Raw genomic sequence first — 21,310 nt, 5'->3', positions numbered from 1 at the left:
CGATGTGTCTCTCATCTATGCTTCTGTCACTTCCTCTCCTTTCCTCTCTATTAAAAAATCATTAAAAACATATTTTAAGAAAAGATTCATTCACATAGGGAATGCTGATGAACAGGAATTGGGTTAGGATTTGGTGTTGGGACCGTGGGATGGATTTTGGATATGGAATAGTTGAAGTAGCAGTATGGATGATGCTGGACCCTACATATTCTTTAGGTTTCAACTTAGATGTTATTCCCTCTGGAAAGCCTTCTATGATTCCACCCACTCTCAGCCTGTGCTAGGGTCCCCTTAATGTGCCCCCCCCAGGATTCCCTGATCACATAGTAGTGTCTTTAGTGGTCTTTGTCATTACTGTAGACACTTAGTGTGGTGCTTTTAATGTTATAGGCATTTTAATGAAATGTTTATTGGAGATAATCAGTTGGTATTCCTCTAAAGACTAAAATTTGAAATCTAGTGTCTAGCAGTTAAGGTCCTTTCAATTTAAAATTAGCGTTAAGTTACTTAGTATAATGGTTTAAGAGTTGTGGACTTTAGAATTAGGGATTTGAATTGGAATCCTGCTTCTGCATTTTAGAAGTTCTGAATGTTAAGTTTCCTCATCTATAAAATGAAAATAAGAGTACTTGCTTTACAATGTTATTGTGAAGATAAATGAGAGCGCATGTAAAACGCTTAGCACAGTGACTGACGTAGTGAAAGGTCAGTTAATGTTAGTGAGCAGCAGTCATAATAATAACCTCTAGTCAGAGCTATGATTCCCTTAGTAATTATAAATGTTTTCGGTTAAGAAGCCCTGTTGACATAGGAAAGTGTTAGGGACTAGCGTGGTGAGGTCCACATTATTTTTTTGACTTGTAATAAAAAAACATGTCTCTACTCCCTATTGTATTTCATATCTACATTGTTTTCTATTTAAAAGAAACATTTTGCATTGTGTCCCATAATGTAGCTTTCAGTACTTTATCACAAATCACTACATACATAGCTGCTTTCCTCTTTTTTATTTTTTAATTTCAGAGAGGAAGGGAGAGGGAAAGAGAGATAAAAACATCATTGATGAGAGAGAATCACTGATCAGCTGCCTCCCACACGCCCTGCACTGGGGATTGAGCCTGCAACCCGAGTGTATGCCCTTGACTGGAATCGAACCCGGGACCCTTCAGTCCGCAGGCCGACGCTCTGTCCACTGAGCCAAACCAGCTAGGGCTGCTTTCCTCCTCTTGAGAAGCTGTATACGTGTACCACTTGGCTCATCCAAATTGCTTGTGAATCATCTCCTAAATCCTTTCCCATTATTTTGTCAGTTTCTTGATTAGAGTTTCCTCATCTTCCTCTGCTTGGCAAAATCTCACCAAGTGTTGTTGTTGTTAATCTTCACTCAAGGATATTTTTTCTATTGGGTTTTAGAGAGAGCGGAAGGAGGGACAGGGGAGAGTCTATTGGTTGGGGGAAGGGGGCATCTATTGGTTGCCTCCCACATGATGGACTGGGGATGGAACCTGCAACCCAGATAAGTGCCCTCGACTGGGAATTGAGCCTGAGACCCTTCGGTCCCAGGGTCAGTGCTGTAACTATTGAGCATACTTGCCAGAGCAAACAAGTGTGTTTTGGCTACTCTAGTTCAGTCAGTAAGTGCTTACAGCACTTAGAGTTTACCGAGCTCTAGATAAAGTTACCGAGTATGCAAGAGAAGGGTCCTAAAGAACACTGCCTGTTTTGAAATATAATTAATAAATTGTGACAATTAGGGAACATTCAAACACATAATTTGAATTGAGTGATGGTGACTTTAAGTGCACTGAAAAATTTAAGCAGGAAGGAAGCAATGTGAACCTGAATAGTAGGGAACAGTTTCTGTAGAGATGTTATGTATTGAAGGATTAATTATGTTTTGGGCCTTTCCGGTAGAAGCAGCAGCCTAGGCAGAGATTGTGGAGTTTGGAATTTAGGGGGAGTTCTGGGTCCATACTACCTGATGTACTTGTTCCGATATTGTTTTACTAGAGGCCCAGTGCACGAATTCGTGCACCAGTGAGGTCCCTCTGCTGGGCCTGTGGGATCGGGCCAAAACTGGCTCTTTGACATCCCCCAGACACTTAGCAAATTAGGTTTTTATTATATAGGAAGTTTCATCTTGGAGAATTTTGACTTGTGAAAAGGCACTGGAAATTATTCTAGAATAGAGAAGTGAGATGATAAAAAAGTATGGAATGTATTGGAGGGCTGAGCTATCGATCAGGAAGCTGCTATAATTTAGGTCTGAGCTGATGAAGACTTGGCTGGGTTTTGGTTGGTAATGTTAAGAATAGAAAGGATATACCACACCTGAACAGCTTTATGAGCAATGCATAGAGAAGACAAAGTTATGAAGGAAAAGAGAGCCTTTTCTCTTGTCCTTAAGAGCCTTTACATTAATGTTTGTGTCACTTATTTGGCCCTCGTGCAAACTTTAGCCCCTCCTAATTTCTGGATTTAAGTTTGGAGAAAACTTTGACCATACTACTGTGGTGACCACTTTAGTTGAGGTTCTTGTTGCATCCTGTCTGGATTATTGCAGTAGCTGCTTCTTTGCCTTTTTGTTTTCTTTTAATCCATCCTACCCAACTGGTCTCTGAAAAGCTCAGTTCTGATGTGTCACCCCCATTTGAAAAGCCTTTAATGACATTCTGCTGCCTTTAAGTCTGAGTAAAGGCTGGCTATTTAAGGTTTTCTGTTATTGAACTGGCTTCAAACTATCTTGCTACCTTTTTCTGTACTGTTTTCTTCTATTAACTTTATATTTCAAGAAAATTGATCATTTAACCTCTAGGATGTCCTATGTTTTCCCACAGCCTTGCCTTTTCCTGTGCTATTTCCTCTCACTAGAATGCCATGTTACCATTCTCTTGTTTTAACCTCTTACATAATTAAATTTTAGCTAATTTAAACATTTCAGCTGACATTTGACAACTTCACGGACACTTCCCTTACCAACCTTCCTTCTTCTCTTTCTTTCCTTTGTGCAGAGTAATGAGGTAATGGGGAAAGAAGTTAGTAGAAGCCACATTATGGGCAAACTTTTCTTCCCCATCTGATTTTTGCTTGTTTTCAGTGCAAGTGTGGTGATTAGCCAGCCAGATGGCCAAACCCTTCTCTTTGGGTTTTTGCAGTTTATCAACATTTTTGCAAGATGGATGCTGCTAGTTTTTTCTTGTGTATTTGGGAGTCCTCTGTTGGAAACTAATGAGGAATAAGGCAAAGTTTTCAGTTGTAGGTATGGAGTGAGTTCTGACTTGCAGTATTTGAAGCAGCCAGGTGTTCTGCTTTCTGGAAAGAACATATCTTACATGTCTATCTCCATAGATAGACATAAAGATATAGTCTGTATCTCTAGGACAGTAATGGCGAACCTTTTGAGCTCGGCGTGTCAGCATTTTGAAAAACCCTAACTTAACTCTGGTGCCGTGTCACATACAGAAATTTTTTGATATTTGCAACCATAGTAAAACAAAGACTTATATTTTTGATATTTATTTTATATATTTAAATACCATTTAACAAAGAAAAATCAACCAAAAAAATGAGTTCGCGTGTCACCTCTGACACGCGTGTCGTAGGTTCGCCATCACTGCTCTAGGAAGTACTTTTCAATTGGGAGGTGTGATTTTTGCCCCCCTATGGGACATTTGACATTTCTGGAGGCATTTTTGGTTGTCATAATTTGTATAAAGGTGTTTCTAGCATCTAGTGCAGCCGTGGGCAAAGTATGGCCTGCGGGCCGGATCCGGCCTGTTTGAAATGAATATAACTATTGAAAAAAAAGACCGTACCCTTTTATGTAATGATGTTTACTTTGAATTTATATTAGTTCACACAAACACTCCATCCATGCTTTTGTTCAGGCCCTCCGGTCCAGTTTAAGAACCCATTGTGGCCCTCGAGTCAAAAAGTTTGCTCACCCCTGATCTAGCGGGTGGAGGCCAGGGATCCTGCTGAATAGAGTGTACAAGAGAGACCTCCCCCCCCTTACAACAGAGTTTCTCAGCACAAGATGTCGGTAGTGTTGAGAAACTCTGCCCTAGGGATATGTTTTTGCTTCAAAAGTGCTACTTGTGTTAGGTCGAAGTTTGTCCTTGAACCTATACTGCAGTTTAGAATAATAGAATCCCAAGTACAGGAAGGGACTCTAGAATTCACATATTTAAACTTTATTCCAACTGTATCCCTCAGAACAGTGTTCCTCAAGATATTAATAGGTGTAATGGGAAAAAGGTGTTTATTTGTTAAATAGGTTTGGTAAAGGCAAATATCTGCATATTCAGTATGATGAGAAATACATTGTGGATCTCCATCAAAGGAAGTGTTTCCCCAAATGTGTTTGCCTGCTGAACCCATTTACCATTTTCCAGTCTCCAAATGCTTCCTTGGAACTGGTAGGGAAACCATTAATTACCTAGCCCAATCTTTTATAGCAGATAGGTTCTTTTGTCTCTTTAAACTTACTGGAAAATCTTAATTTGTGTTAGCTTCATCTGCATTTGTCAGATTGTGGTTTATTAGATGAACTAAAAATTGGGATATTTTAGATTTCTTATTTTGAGTGTACACTAACTTTATTGTCTAACCCCACCCACAAATTGGAAATTATAATAATCTCAGCCTGAAACCTACTACTGCCCAGGCTGTTTTGAGAATTAATAAGTTAATTATAGCTTTTAATGCTTTGTATTCTTAGGAGAAAGGTGACTTATTATAAGCTGTTGTGCTGCTTTTGTAAAACTGCTAAAGTTTGACAGTCTTCTCTGATTTAAATTGTTGGGACAGTGAAACTTTTAGGACTTCAAGTGGGATGGGAATAATTGTTCTAAACAACATTTTGTGGAGTATGTTCAATTTTTAAGAAAAAGTCAGGCCGAAACCGTTTTGGCTCAGTGTATAAAGCGTTGGCCTGCGGACTGAAAGGTCCCAGGTTCGATTCCTGTCAAGGGCATGTACCTGGGTTGCGGACACATCCCCAGTAGGGGGTGTGCAGGAGGCAGCTGATTGATGTTTCTAACTCTATCTCTCTCCCTTTCTCTCTGTAAAAAATCAATAAAATATATTTAAAAAAAGAAAGAAAAAGTCAGTCACTGACATTTTGCCTTACTTAGGTTTTATGGCTCTTTAAAAATTTGCATTACTTTCTTTTTGCATCCTTTCCTTTTATTATATAAGTAATATATGTTTGTGGTAGAGACAATTACATACATAAGCCAGAAAACCAAAGACAGAAGAATATTACCACCTACTTTTAAAACAAAAATAAGGTTATAGTACTTGTTTTGTAACACCTTTAAAAAAATTCCTGAAACTGGTTTGGCTCAGTGGATAGAGCGTCGGCCTGCGGACTGAAGGGTCCCAGGTTCGATTGCGGTCAAGGGCATGTACCTTGGTTGCGGGCACATCTCCAGTGGGAGGTGTGCAGGAGGCAGCTGATCAATGTTTCTCTCTCATCGATGTTTCTGACTCTCTCTCTCCCTTCCTCTCTGTAAAAAATCAATAAAATATATTTTAAAAAAAATTAACAGTGAAGCCGGAACTTTTTCATGTCAGTAAATACAAGTGTGCTTTGTTATTTATTGTTGCATAGTATTCAACAATAAATATAAGTATATGGGTATTTCATAATTTAAATTGTTGGGCATTTGATTTGCTCTCTTTTTATCAGAAATAACATCATGAAATATTAAATGAATTTCTAAGCTTATGTGATGATTTATGGCAATTAAACTTAATATTGAGTGCTAGCTAACCAGATTTGTCATGTCCATTTATATGCTTTTTTCCGTAAGTGAAAAGTCCTCAAGTACAGTGACCTTTTAGAGAAATATTTGCTTAATATTTTTCCTGTGCATTAAGAAGTCTCATAGAAATTTATTTTTATATTTGCTTTTAGTCTATAGGTTATTAATAGTGCAAATAATGGGTGTTTTTGCCAGGTACTAGGCTAAGTAATTGAAAATATTTCATTTAATCATCACAGCAACTTTGTGATTTAGGCTTGTCTTTCGTAGATGAGGAAATGAAGGGAACAGTTAAATAATTTAAATGAGGGTGGAGCCATGATGTGACCTTGGACCTACTCTCCTTACCTGTGAATGCCTTTGGGGGTAATATTGAATCTCAGCATTGCATTACAAGTCAACTAAGGGAGATGGTTGTAGATTTTTATCTTTTCCTATAAGTAATATTGTTTTGGTGTAGAAAGATAAAGATTTAGGATGTAGAAATGGAATTCCTTCTGAAGAGGTTGCTTTTCCCTCTCCCTACTTCTTAGATGATTGTTTTAGTAACTACTCTTTGCAGTGCGTCCTATGGGGATATAGAGACCAAGGAGAGTGTGTAAACAAAATAAACTCTTGCCTTTGAGCTGAGATATGCGTCATTAATGTTGAGTTCACAAATGTACTTTCACAGGGTCAGAGAAATCTTGAAAGATATGGGATTTGAGCCAGCAGATTTAATTCTAAAATCATGATGAAATATTTACTGCTTAAGTACTTCTGTAGTATGTTAATTATGACCATCTTTTTTAAAATATATTTTTATTGATTTCAGAGAGGAAGGAAGAGAGAGAGAGAGACAGAAACATCAATGAGAGAGAATCATTGATTGGCTGCCTCCTGCACGAGCCCACAACCTGGTCATATGCCCTTGACTGGAATCGAACCTGGGACCCTTCAGTCCGCAGGCCGACGCTCTGTCCACTGAGCCAAACCAGCTAGGGCTATGACCTTCTTTTACATGTGCTGTGCGAGCCTGGGTTTTCCTGAGTAAGTTTTGTGTAAGCTGTGTGACATCTGTGCTCTTGCTTGGGTCCCCAGAGGAAGGCTGTTTCCTGCCATTGCTGAGACTTACATATGGTGCTCTTGGGGTAGTAGGTTACAACTACTCTTCTCACCTATTGTATTATTCATCTGGCACTGATAATGTTCCTCCTTGCATTGCAAGTATCAACAATGTATTGCTATCAGTTTAAAAGAGGAGAATATTGGATTGATGGGAAAGATCTGATAGTGATTTTTGTTTATTGCAGAAAATGCTTTGTGTACTATAAAACTAACTCAACATATTTTGCATTGGTTCATCTATCTATTGGTCATTTATACTATATTAGGAAGTAACATTAATGTTAAGATCAGAAATAGAAAAAGTGGACATAAAACAGTTTGTGTTACATACAAAGCCATATACCAAAAGGTCTACTTATTTCATAGAAAATTCATTAAAGTACAATATTAGAATGAGAAACTTTTGGCGCTATGTAGAGCAATAGATAAATTTGAACTGTAAGTGTATTGGTATTTGTATGGATGCTCTCGGTCATTTACTTAAATATTTATTTAAAAACAAATTAAAAAAAATACTTATTTAATGATTTGAATGGTCATAGTGTGAAAAAAAACCTTGGTGTAGTCCTATAGGGTCTATCATCTATATTGTCATTATCTAGCGCTAAAAAAGTTTGACCAAATTGGAAGTTGTCCTCTTGGTTTTTTTTTTTGTTTGTTTGTTTGTTTTTTAAGGAGGGAATAGGTTGCTTTAGTTCAGTGGTTCCCTAGTTTTTTGCTCTCAAGATCCCTTTTCATTCTTAAAACATGTTGAGATAACCACAAAGAACTTTTAAGTGAATGGCATTGTTTTACATTTTTGCAAATCTTACTAATGTCTGGCTTAATAGAAAACACCTGGGTTCTCATATCTGTTTTTGCATTCATTCTATTGTATGTTTTGGTTGTAGAATATAAAGAAAATCTGGCTTCACACAGCTAGGTAGGAGGAAAAAGAGGAGTACTTAATAGTCTTTTTAGATAAGTGTGGATCTTCTTTGACGTTGTACCCAAACTTGACTAGTTGTAGTTTCATTGAGTTTAGTTGCAATATGGAATCTAAAACCATATCAGTGAACCTTTTGTACTGTTAGGTCAGTAATTTTCAATCACTAGTGTGCCACAAGCAATTTTGAAACATGCAATACTTGACTATTTAGTCAGGGGTACTGACCTCTTTTCCCTTAGATACTCAAATGAAAAAATAACAGCCAACGACAATAGCCGTGCAGTGTGAATGAATCAAAATTACACCTATTTTTTTTGTCAGATCAGCAAAAAAAAAAAAAAATTTTTTTTGGTGCGCTGCAGGATTTTAGTACTAATTAGTGTGCCATGAGATGAAGAGGGTTGAAAATCACTATTAGGTTAAAATCTATTGGTCTGTCTTGAACTTACTTTTACCTGTGCATGAGTTTCTCACATGCATTGGTCATTTGGTCATTTACTGAGTTTCCCAGATCTTCCAAATGTTTGCACATTTCATTGTATGGTATCAAAAATTTACATTTATTAATATCAGCAGTAGTATATTTAATTAGAAATGACTTTTTAAAGTAATGGGAATATGTTCAAGTTCATGATGGTGGATACAAGTTTTCAAAATACTTATTTTTTGCTTGAAAACCCAGATTTTATAATTGGCAATAAACATAGTGGGACATTTTCTTGAAGGGACAGGTTCACTTTGTTCATTTTTGAGAAAATGTCTGCTAACTACATAAGTAGTTCTGCCAACTAAAAATAGTGTTAGATGAGAAAAGCTTCTAGTTCAGCTTGCAATCAGTTGTACAGGTGCTTTTTCTCAGACTACTACTTTTTGTTGTTAATTCTTATCCGAGGATATTTTTTCCATTGAATTTTTTTTTTTTTTTTTTTTTTTTTTTTTTTTTTTTTTTTTTTAGAGGGAGAGGGAAAGAAACGTTGATGTGAGAGAGACACATCGATTGGTTGCCTACTGCACGTGCCCTGATGGGCTGGGGATTGAACCTGCAACCCAGGTATATGCTCTTGATTGGGAATCCAACCTGAGACCCTTCAGTGGGTGTGCCAATGCTCTAACCACTGAGCACACAGACCAGGCTCTCAGACTTATTAAAGCTTCAGAAGTAATTTATGTGTACTGTACCTTTCATCACGAAGAATATTTAAAAAAGCAGAGTAGAGATTTAATAAATTTATAATTTTCATAATTTTATCAAGGACACTGATAAATGGAACTAGCTTTTTAAAAAAAATTCTAATCCGAGGACTTGTTTATTGATTTTCAGAGAGAGAGAGATAAAGAGGGTGGGGCGGGGAGACAGACAGACACAGATAGATAGACATTGATGTGTGAGAGAGAGATGATTCGGTTGCCTCCTGTATGTGCCCTGACCGGGAATTGAACCTGCGACTTTTCTGGTACACAGGTGCTCAGCCTTGTTTTTGTACCCTCATTGCAAATATCAACAGAAAAAGAAATTTAAAAAGGCAAATAATTTTTAGGATTACTATGAAAATAGCTCTCTTGGGACCTCTAAAATGGTCTTTGAGCTCCCAAGAAGTCTGTAGACCACACTTTTAAGAACAGTTGGCTTAGTTCTTTACATAGATTTTCTTTTGCTCTCAAACCAAATAGAGGCAAATGACTGAGGCTTTTAGCTTAGATTACTAAATGAAAGCAATACCATTACCAGAGAAAATAAATCTGGTTGAGGAGTAAGTATTGAAAGAAGAAAGTGAATTTTGATTTCCAGGGAGCTTGAGGAACATAGAGGTGGGAATGTTGACTAGTGCAACTCAGCAAGTTTTTCTGAGTATTAGGAGGCCTCACTATACATACTAGAGGTCTCACTGTACTAGTACATACTAGTGGTTGTTGAGAAGGAAGTGGGTTCAGAGAGAAGAGGACAGAAGAAGGAACCTTGGTATCAAGGACATCAGGAAAGGAGAATTTCAAGAATGATTGGTCAGCACTACCTAATGCTTTAGAGAAGTCAAATAGATTGGGGATTGAGACTTAACCATTGAGATTTGATAATGAGATTACTGGTAACTTCTGCCAGAGCAGTAGGAGACAGATTAGAGTGCAGAGGCAGCTATTTATATTATTCTTTTAGGAAGTTTTGGAGTGAAGGGAAGAGACAACTTGGGCAATTAATTTGAGAGGTAGGTTGTACTGAGGACAATAAAGAAAGCTGACAAGTGTGATCCAGTTAAGCTTGTAGTTTGAGCTGTCTTGCTGAGATGTGAGAAGCTGCTGAACACTGGATTGTTTGGCCAGAAAAATACACAGATCTATGACATTTGGCATATGAACTTTTTGGTGGGATGGGGAGTTCTTACTAATTCTTTTCTGTTTAATTGCTAGATGTTTAGTTTGCTTCATTTGCTTTAAATGCACTCATTTTAAGAAGTTTAAAGAGATTTTTCTCTTAAATGAAGGTGATTTGACTTTAATAATCTGTGATTCTCTCAGTGTAGAATTTCTGTTTTAGCTTCTTTGAATCCGTGGTAACAAGTGACAAAAAAAAAGTGGAATTCTTTTTCTTTCTCTTGTACAGAAGAGTGTATGTGCTCTCTCTCTCCCTCCTTCTTTCCTTCCCTCCTTTCCCTCCCCCCCTTTCCCTCCTTCCCCTGATGAAGGATATTCAGGTCTCCAGAGTGAATGTGACTGGAGGCAGAGTTTGGATTATAGCCTCAAGTAGTATTTGTATGAAAAATGTTGTCTATTATGCTTGTATTTCTAACTTCCTTTTGTTCTTTTTTTTTAGTCTGTTCTCTGGGGAGGCAGAAAGGGGCCGTGGAGCTGGCCTCGGCACCGGGAGAGGCTGGACTTCCTGTCTCTCTGTGCTGAATGGCTGCGATGGCGCCCGCTCTCACTGACGCAGCAGCTGAAGCACACCATATCCGGTTCAAACTGGCTCCCCCATCCTCCACTTTGTCCCCTGGCAGTGCCGAAAACAACGGCAACGCCAACATCCTTATTGCTGCCAACGGAACCAAAAGAAAAGCCATTGCTGCAGAGGATCCCAGTCTAGACTTCCGAAATAATCCTAAGGAAGATTTGGGAAAGCTGCAACCATTGGTGGCGTCTTATCTCTGCTCCGATGTAACACCTGTTTCCTCGAAGGAATCGTTGAAATTGCAAGGTGTCTTCAGCAAGCAGACAGTCCTTAAATCTCACCCTTTCTTATCTCAGTCCTATGAACTCCGAGCTGAGCTGTTGGGGAGACAGCCAGTTTTGGAGTTTTCCTTAGAAAATCTTAGAAGCATGAATACGAGTGGTCAAACAGCTCTGCCACAAGCACCTGTAAATGGGTTGGCTAAGAAATTGACTAAAAGTTCAACACATTCTGATCATGACAATTCCAGTTCCCTCAATGGGGGAAAACGAACTCTTACTTCATCTTCTCAGGGGGGTGATGAAATGGTGGCATCTGAATCAGGGGACTTGAAGGGGGGTATGACCAATTGCACTCTTCCACATAGAAGCCTTGATGTAGAACACACAACTATATTTAGCAATAATAGCACTGCAAACAAATCTTCTGTAAATTCCATGGAACAGCCAGCACTTCAAGGAAGCAGTAGGTTATCACCTGGCACAGACTCCAGTTCTAACTTGGGGGGTCTCAAGTTAGAGGATAAAAAGTCTCCCCTGTCTTCCATTCTTTTTAGTGCTTTAGATTCTGACACAAGGATAACAGCTTTACTACGACGGCAGGCTGATATTGAAAACCGTGCCCGCAGATTACAGAAGCGCTTACAGGTTGTGCAAGCCAAGCAGGTGGAGAGGCACATTCAGCATCAGCTGGGTGGATTTTTAGAGAAAACTTTGAGCAAACTGCCAAACTTGGAATCCCTGAGGCCCCGAAGCCAGTTGATGCTGACTCGAAAGGCTGAAGCTGCATTGAGAAAAGCTGCCAGTGAGACCACCACTTCAGAAGGACTTAGTAACTTCCTGAAAAGTGATTCCATTTCAGAAGAATTGGAGAGATTTACAGCTAGTGGTATAGCCAGCTTGAGGTGCAGTGAACAAGCATTTGACTCAGATGTCACTGACAGTAGTTCAGGAGGAGAGTCTGATATTGAAGAGGAAGAACTGACCAGAGCTGATCCTGGGCAGCGTCACATACCTCTGTGAGTAGAACCCATGCATAATGACATTCTGGAGAGAGGGAACACAGGAGAAAGACTTGGTGAATTCCCATCATGGGGAGAATGGGATTCTTTGTTTATAAGTACCTAGATTCCATTTGTCTTTTTTCTAATTTTAGGTAGGTGAATGCATATACTTGTTAGTGACGAAATGGAAGATATTTCTGGTATAGTTGCTGTAGGCTAAAAGCTGCTAATTTATTTTTAAAATCTAATTTATTAAAAATAGACATCTATTTGTAAAACTGTACTCATTCTTTGAGTGAATAGATTTTTTTTTGAAGCTGGACATAAGTTATTTTTATAAGTTTCTATGACTTGACTTCAGAATTTGTTGCTTCTAGTAGATGGGGACAGAAATTTAGTTGACCTAGTTCACTTTGCTGGAGTTTATAGTTGGTTTAATTGAGCTTTCAGTCGAGAATGTAACCCGTCTTCACTTTTAACACTTGCGGTTTCCTCTCCTTTTTAAGGACTAATAATCAGAAAATGCTCTGAGTATTTTATAGGTTACATCTAAGCACAATTCACTTTTTCACAACTTGTCTCTACCTAAAATACCCCATCTTTGTCAGATTTGGATTTTATTTTCTCTCAGCTAAGTTAAATGTATTAGCTTATTTGGGATAAATTCTTATTGGTGTTTCCAAATCTGTTTGTTTGAAGAAAATTCTGCATAAGCTTTGAGTGGCACTCAGTTGGTGTGGTGGAGCTCATATACTTCGCTCCTAATTCTGCATTTGGCTCCTTATGGATTAACAAGGAAGTACAGTATATAAATATATCTCCTTAAAGATAAATCAGTCTATGCCAGGGGTGGGCAAACTTTTTGACTCGAGGGCCACAATGGGTTCTTAAACTGGACCGAGGCCGGAACAAAAGCATGGATGGAGTGTTTGTGTGAACTAATATAAATTCAAAGTAAACATCATTACATAAAAGGGTACGGTCTTTTTTTTTTTTTTTTTTTTTTTTTTAGTTTTATTCATTTCAAGCAGGCCGTAGTTTGCCCACGGCTGGCCTATGCCCTAACCGGTTTGGCTCAGTGGATAGAGCGTCGGCCTGCGGACTGAAGGGTCCCAGGTTCGATTCCGGTCAAGGGCATGTACCTTGGTTGCGGGCACATCCCCAGAGCGGGGTGTGCAGGAGGCAGCTGATCGATGTTTCTCATCGATGTTTCTAACTCTCTATCCCTCTCTCTTCCTCTGTAAAAATCAATAAAATATATTTAAAAAAAAGATAAATCAGTCTACTTTTTTTTTTTAATTCTCAATGAAGGATATGTTTTTATTGATGAGAGAGAGAAACAAACATTCATGTGAGAGAGAAACATTGGTCAGTTGCTTCCCATATGCACCCCAACCAGGGATTGAGCCTATAACCTTGGTATGTGTCCTGACCAGGAATCGCACCGGCAACCTCTTGGTGTACAGGACAACACTCCAACCAACTGAGCCACCTGGCCAGCGCAATCAGTCTATATTTTATCTACTTAAAAGTGCTAAACTTGTGAAAAAGGGAAATATGATAATTTGGAAAAGATGGGCAGGATAGTTGACTAGCAAATCCTCTCTCATTTCTACTTTGGGTAGGGATTTTGTAAAGGTTGGATTACTAGAGAAGGCTCAAATAGGTGGCTATGTTGGAATAATTGTTTTTTCCTTGCCTGTAGTAAAAAGGTAACTAAGATTTTCACTGGAGACTTAATTGAGGCAGCTGTACTTTTAAGTTTAAGTACATTTCCTTTTTTCTTAAATGGATTACTAGTTTACATCACCTTGTGAGTATTTGTGGCATTATCTGTACTGACTTTGCTGCATAAACCATTGCTTCAAAAAAATCTTAATGTTAGCCTATCCAGTTTGGCTCAATGGATAGCATGTCAATCTGCGGACTGAAGGGTCCCGGGTTTGATTCCGGTCAAGGGCAAATGCCTGGGTTGCAGGCTTGATCCCCAGTAAGAGGGCATGCAGGAGGCAGCCAATCAATGATTCTCTCATCATTGATGTTTTAGTTTCTCCTCTCTTCCTCTCTCAGAAATCAACAAAAATATGTTAAAAAAATCTTAGTTAATGTTGAATTTTTTTGTGTTTTAGAGTAATTTCATATAACAAATACTGTAGTTCAAGCATGTTACTTACATGTGCTTGTTTTGTGTATTTGAGAAAATAATCTAGAAGCTTACTGTTTTCAGTATACCTTGTATTGAAAAAGTTTTTAAGTTTTGGTAATGTGGGTAACTCTAATCCAGTGAAATAAAAATAACTAAGAGAGAACTTTTTTTATTCCATGGGATAATCTAGTGATTTGAAAAGACCTTAGTCTCTTCACTCACTACTTAGTTCTGGGCCTTCTCATATAATGAATGGTTTGTTGATTTGGAAGAGTGTGAAGTGCAAGGACAGTTCACAGATATTTTAGGGATCAGTTGAACCCACTTACAATTTAAGTAAGAAAAATATGGAGAACTAAAGATACTGTGAAGTAAATATACTTTTGTACATTTTCATGTAATTGAATCAAAATTAAAAGCACCAATACACCACTACTTCAAAGATCTTGTTGAGCAAGGCCAACAGTTTGACTCCTAATGCAAGTATCTAGCCAGGTGTTTTATTTATCTTTTAATTATACATATATATATATATATATAGAGAGAGAGAGAGAGAGAGAGAGAGAAAGAGATTGATTGATTGAGATTGATTTGTTGTTCCACTTAATTATGCATTCATTGATTGATTCTTGTATGTGCCCTGACCAGGAATTGAACCTGCAACCAACCTTGTTGTATTGGGAGGCCGCTCTAACCAACTGAGCTACCCAGTCAAGGTGGTAGGCAGGTGTTTGTTGACCATCTGAGTGTTTTAAAGATTTTTCAGTAATTGGCCAGACAATGAGAAGGGAGGTATTGCTTTGATTAAAAAAGAAAAAAAGGGAAAGTCTTTGGATGCTGAGAAGCCTTTTCTTAGTGATCTAGTAGTCCATTCCAAATCCCATAACCACATTTAGAATTCTTGAGTCCTAGAATAAATAAAACTGGTGAGTTTAAACTTGTTTTCCCTTTCTGGTAGTCTAATATTTCACTCCTTTACTGAAGAACTTCTGCCAGAGATAAAGTTGCTCCTGTACTAAATATTTTCAGCCATGATGAAAATATTTAGTACAGGATACTGTTGAAATGAAATGTTTTGAAATAATGCTGCTTATAAATTATAAGTGGATGGTTCTGTGAAAATTGCAAGCCTTCACTAAGAATTCATTTGTTTTTTCTTTTCTAACTCTTAAGAGGAAAAACTAAGTCCTAGACCAGTGATGGTGAACCTATGATACGCGTGTCAGGTGACATGCGAACTCATTTTTTTTTGGTTGATTTTTGTTAAATGGCATTTAAATATATAAAATAAATATAAAAAATATAAGTCTTTGTTTTACTATGGTTGCAAATATCAAAAAATTTCTACATGTGACACAGCACCAGAGTTAAGTTAGGGTTTTTCAAAATGCTGACATGCCAAGCGCAAAAGGTTCACCATCACTGTCCTAGACACATGCTAGTAGTAGCAGAATGATTGATTTTTATATGTTGAGTTTTTGGCAAATTGTTTATCATTGTACTAGGGGCCCAGTGCAGGAATTCGTGCAACTTGAAAGGAACTCTGGGCCATGAGGTTGCAGTGGGCACAGGGGCGGGTCTTGGCCCATCCTCCGCACCCCCACCCAGCCGCTCCCACTGCGGCCCCTGGTCCCCTGTCTGCTGGCAGCCCCACTCCCGCCACTGCCACTCCCACATGCTGATGGTGCTGGCCCTGCTTGCACCCACTGACTGATGGTGCGGTGGGATTGGGGCTGGTGCTGGCAGTGGGTGCAAACGGGGCCATCACTGGCAGCAGGTGCGAGAGGTGACTGTCAACTCCCGATTGCCCCTCAGGAGCAGGGGGAGGTGGAGAAGCTCTGAGGGGCAATAGGGGCCGGCCACCACTGCTTGCACCTGCTGACAGCACTGAGGATCAGAGCCAGCGCCGGGCACCAATAGCGTGTGTGGGCAGTGGCTGTGGCGCTGGCAGCAGGTGAAAGCGCCAGGTGGGAGTGCAGTGCATGGGAGCAAAGAATTTTCAGTAACCAGCAGAGGCCCGCCCCAATGACAGCGATTGCCACCTACCTTGGTCTGGCGCTCCCACTTACCTGCTCCACCATCCCACTGCAGCCATGTTCTGCGCTCTGCCTCATTCTCCCCATGTTCCAGCGCGCACCTCCTGGTGATCAGTGCACGTCATAGCAATCAGTTGTTCTGCTGTTTGGTCTGTTTGCATATTAGCCTTTTATTATATAGTATTATACTTTACAAATAGTAAATTCTGTATTACTAGACAGGGCGTTTTAGAAAAATTCTTTCCTTTTTCATATATATATATGAAAAATGTATAAAATATATATAAAAATATATATAATATATATAATATATATAAAAATATATATTTTAAAATCCTCACCTGAGGATAGTTTTTCCATTGAATTTTTTTGAAAGAATGTAAGGTAGGGAGGAGGGGGAGAGAGAAACATTAATGAGAGACACTTTGATTGGTTGCCTACCGCACTGGGGCTGGGAATTGAACCTGCAACCAAGGTGCATGCCCTTGACCAGGAATTGAACCCGAGACCCTTCGGTCTATGAGCCAAACTTATCAAACTGGCCAGGGCTGATTAATATTTTTGGTTAACTGATTTTATGTTTAGTTTAAAACTGTCGCCTTTCTATTTTAAGCTCTTTTGGGGAAATCTTTCTAAAATATATTATGTAATTGTCTTGGTACATGTCACTACTAGTGTGAAAATCAAGGAACTAACAAGAAAGCTGTGTTTTAATAAATACCTTAATGTTTAAAAAAATTTTTTAAAGCCTCACCTGAGGATATGTTTATTGATTTTGAAGGGAGAGACAGAGGCAGAGATATACACTGAGTGGCCAGATTATTATGACCACCTGACGTTTGTAGGCAAATTAGCTATAATTTCCTGCTCAGGTTGCTAGAGGGCCAGATCATTATAAACGTCTGAATAGCACAACATACCTAAGTATAGTTGCTGATCAAGTTCATCTATCATGTTGATGGCGTATCCCAGTGGAGATGGCTTCTTCCAACAAGACAATACGCCATGCCACGGTGCTCGTATTGTGCAGGAGTGGTTTCAAGAACATGAGGGAGACTTTACCTTGTTTAGGTGGCCCCCACAATCACCAGATCTCAATCCAATTGAGCATTTGTGGAACGAAGTTAAGAGAGCCATCAGGCAGCTGGTTCTACAACCATCAAATCTCACAGGACTGGGCAGTGCTGTTCATTAGGCATGGTGTCCGATTCCTCGCATCACCTTTCAACATCTAGTGGAGTCAATGCCAAGAAGAATTGCCGCAGTATGGAAGGCAAAAGGTGGCCCAACGAAGTACTGATGGGGTGGTCATAATAATCTGGCTGGTCATAATAATCTAGCCAGTCATAATAATCTAGCCATTCAGTGTACATCTACTGGTTGCTTCCCATACACACCTTGACTGGAGATTAAAGTTGCAATATGTGCCCTGACGGGGAATTGAACCTGCAACCTTTTGGTGTATGGGACGATGCTCCAACCAACTGAGCAACCCGGCCAGGGCTAATGTTTAATTCTTAATTGTAGAAGTAGAAACAAAAGCATTTATTTATCTCCTATGTATGTAATATACTCTTGAGTGTGTGCTTGTGCGTGCGCTCTCATCTAAACTTTAGTTTATCTTTATATTCCACTTTTTCTTTTCCTCCTAAGAGTTTTGTCCTGTTATTTTGTCATGAATTCCTGAATTTGGTTTTTATTTTCTTGGTCTGTCTATGGTAAGTACTTGCTGTTAAGAAAATATTTTTTTTCAGGTAGATTAGTATTTTGGGTACCTGGACATTAATGTAGACCTCTTTTCCCTAAAAAAATTTTTTTCTTACTGAACTGTTAAAATAGGCTTATCTTGGTGGTTAGCAGAAAATTCATCCCATAAAACATTTCATTGTGACTATTGAAATGTGTTTTATATGTTAAGTATATATTATACAATGCCTTCTCTACAAGGACCTCAGGGAGAAGGACGTGCAAATAAGAGTAATTGTATTTTTCCCTAAGCTTTTAAGTCTGTTTTTATTACCTGGCTGTTGTGATTTGTGTTGTTCACAAAGTTTCTATTTTCCTGTTGGCTTTTAGAACTTTAGAGCCAAGCTTATTGTACTTTTTAAAAGCCTCATTCTTGGCTTCATTTTGTTCTCCTAGTTCTTACTTTATTTTCATGGTTTTATTTCTTCTGCTTTAATTTATTCTAACCTATGTTTTATTTGTCAAGTAGCCTTCTAATGTCCATATCAGGGTTGGGTAAAAATTAAACTAGATGCTCAGTGTAATGACACTAAAGTTATTTGAATTTTGGGTTATCTTGATTGTAGTGACTCTTTACTTTTGAGGAATTTCACACTCTCGGAGTTGTTAATGAAGACTTCCAGATACAATGAATTACTAGTATGTTTGTAGATTTTGCTTTTTCGGTACTCTGGAATGCGTTGTGTTGTAGCTTCTACTTGAATTTATTAAGTATACACAGATGATGTTGCCAAAGTCATTTTGATTTGTGCTTATTTCCCTATTTATCTTTTCACAGAATGATGGAGAGAAAGAAATATTAGCCAGGACCTAAGATCTAAGGGTGGCTAGGATTTCGATACAAAGTTTTCTTTTGGTTGTGGCCTACTGAGGTAGGTTAGTACAGGCACAGCATAAACAGGACAGAGGCTAAAAGGCATGGAGCTTTGGGTGGCTAGAGGGGGGGTGTTTTAAAGACCAGGGCTAACCATGTAATCACTTTTCTAATAAAAATAAGTAGAATTGACCTAGATGACCTCTAGGGCTAAAAGTACTTTGAATTGTGCTACTATATCTTTAAATAACATTGATGGCAAAAGTCTCTGTAAGTCACTGAGGTAACTTGAAACAAAACAGCTTTCTTGGCTTGTGACTCAGAGCTTTGATTGTTTTAATGCCTTAGGTTTTGTTGTTGCTGTCCATAAAGGGATTATTGTATTTCTCTGTGTGTGGGATACATATGTGAAACTAATTCCCTTGTGTTCTTATACAGGTTACTTCAGAGCTGAGTAAACTTTCATTTTGTGAACACCTTTGATTTAATGCCCTTTGTTTTTCTGTTAGCCTGCCTATGACATCCAGTGGCAGAAACAGGAACTTTTGTATTTACTCCCTTTTCCCTGTCCCCCTTTTTTCCTGAGAATATATATATATGCCAATAAAGAGAATTATTCTTGGTGCTTCTTTATATATTTCAATAATGAGAATTATTCTTGGTGCTGCTTTTGTGATTCAGAAGGAAGTTGGGCAACAGAAATTTGGGTTACCTACTTGGTGCAGATCTAATTGTTACAAATGTTTTTTGTTGCCTAAACAAAAGTTGAGTTTTAAGTATTCTTTTATGATTAGTGTTTAAGTAGTCATGTAATAAGTACTTGCTGAATGAGCAAATGTGTGAGACACAGGAGCTGCCATAGGTAAATAAACTGAGTCTCTGTCCTCAAGAAGTTTAAAGTTTTGATGTGGAGTGGAGATATAGTAAGACAAAGATGAATACTTAGTGCCTGGCACATCTAATCTAATAAAAAGGTAATATGCAAGTTAACCGTCACTCTGACACAAAGATGGCGGCGCCCATAGTGTCCGTGCCCTGGCCGTGGAGGGAGGGAGGGCTGCAGACACAACGCGTGGGGGGTCCTCTGCGCATGAGCTGCAGAGGAAACACCTTTTCTGACAGCTCATTGGCTAAGCTCCCTGTATGCCACCACTCGCAGTGTTCTTGGTAATTTGGGTAATAAGAAGCCAAGAAGGTAGGTGATCTAGGGTTTTTCCACCACACTCATGGAGGAAAAAACTAAGGTCTGCTGCTGGAGGGGCTAAGAAATGTCATATCCTCCCTAGCCGGTTTGGCTCAGTGGCTAGAGCCTCGGCCTGCCAACCCCAGGGTCCAGGTTTGATTCTGGTAAAGGGCATGTACCTAGGTTGCAGGCTCCTCCCTGGCTAGGGCCCAGGTCAGGGTTCATGCAGAGGCAACCAATCGCAGGGTCCCTCTCACATTGATGTTTCTCTCTCTTTCCCTCTCTCTTCCAAGCTCTCTAAAAATCAATTGAAACATCCTCAGGTGAGGATAAAAAAAAAAAAAATAAAGAAATGTCATATCCTATGAAAGACACATCTTGAAAATGCCTAAAGAAAGTTGTCATTTTTTTGTGGTGAAGGGACTGGAGTCTGTGTTGATGAAAACACCTTGGTGACTGTGGCAGTGGCAGCAACAGTGGGGTGATGGGGCTGGTGCCTTCCCCTGATCAACTGGTCACCTTTTGCAGAGGGAGGCCAGACTGTGGCTTAGGCCCGCTCCCCATCAGTAGGGCATCCCCTGAGGGCTCCCAGTCTGTGAGAGGGGGCAGCCTGGGCTGAGGGGCACCCCTCCCCCCCCAGTGCACAAATTTCATGCACTAGGCCTCTAGTCTTCTATATATATAAAAGGCAATATGCTAAGTGTCTGACTATCTTACCAGTCACTATGACCCTCACTGACCATTGGGGGCAGATGCTTAACGCAGGAGCTGCTGAGCTGCAGAGACTTGGCAGCAGCAGTTCGGGTGATGCACCCCGAAACCAGAGAGGAGGGAGCCTGATTTCTTGCTGGGCAGTGTGATTCTACCTTCGGCTGTGGGTTATGTTGTTGCTGGGGCATTGTTGGACCCGAATCTGGTTTAATGCACACTTGCATTTGCCGTCGACACTCTGTATGACAGCAACTTTGCAGAGTGCCCTCTCGCACCCCAGGACCCCTCGGGGGATGTCGGAGAGCTGGTTTCAGCTCAGTCCCCACAGGCCAGGCCAAGGGACCCCACCTGCCAGAGGGACTCCGCTCACTCCACAGATGCTGGGTAAGGGACCATGGGAGGTTGGCTTCAGGGCGTGTCCGGCCTGTCTCGTCCAGTCCTGCCCCACTGGCCACCTTCTAATTAGTTTCCTTTCAATGTGCACAAATCCATGCATTGGGTCACTAGTAGTGATATAAAGTAAATGCTGGTTGATACAAATGAAATAGGAACCTATTACAGCTGGTTGATGGTATTAGAAAGAGAGGATAGTAGAAATGAGCCTTGAAGGGTGGCTAGGATTTCGATAGAAAGTTTTCTTTTTGTTGTAGCCTACTGAGGCAGGTTGGTATAGGAAGAAGGCACAGCATAAACAGTACAGAGGCTAAAAGG

The 21,310-nt window shown here is 39.5% G+C and overlaps 1 protein-coding gene across 2 annotated transcripts in view; it reads left to right on the top strand.

The window, feature by feature from the left end:
* Positions 1 to 9,566: 9,566 nt before the first annotated feature.
* The window catches only part of KANSL1 (KAT8 regulatory NSL complex subunit 1), a 120,704-nt gene continuing 108,960 nt past the window's right edge, over positions 9,567 to 21,310 (top strand). For both annotated transcript variants that reach the window (XM_081109043.1, XM_081109042.1), the window contains exon 1: positions 9,567 to 11,978. In XM_081109043.1, the coding sequence (XP_080965169.1) occupies positions 10,693 to 11,978 (1,286 nt within the window). In that variant the 5' untranslated portion in view covers positions 9,567 to 10,692. The remainder of the gene's footprint in view (positions 11,979 to 21,310) is intronic.

This window comes from Myotis nattereri (assembly GCF_964212035.1).
Source record: "Myotis nattereri genome assembly, chromosome: 16".
Lineage (NCBI taxonomy): Eukaryota > Metazoa > Chordata > Mammalia > Chiroptera > Vespertilionidae > Myotis > Myotis nattereri.
This window is presented reverse-complemented; position numbering and strand designations above follow the sequence as displayed.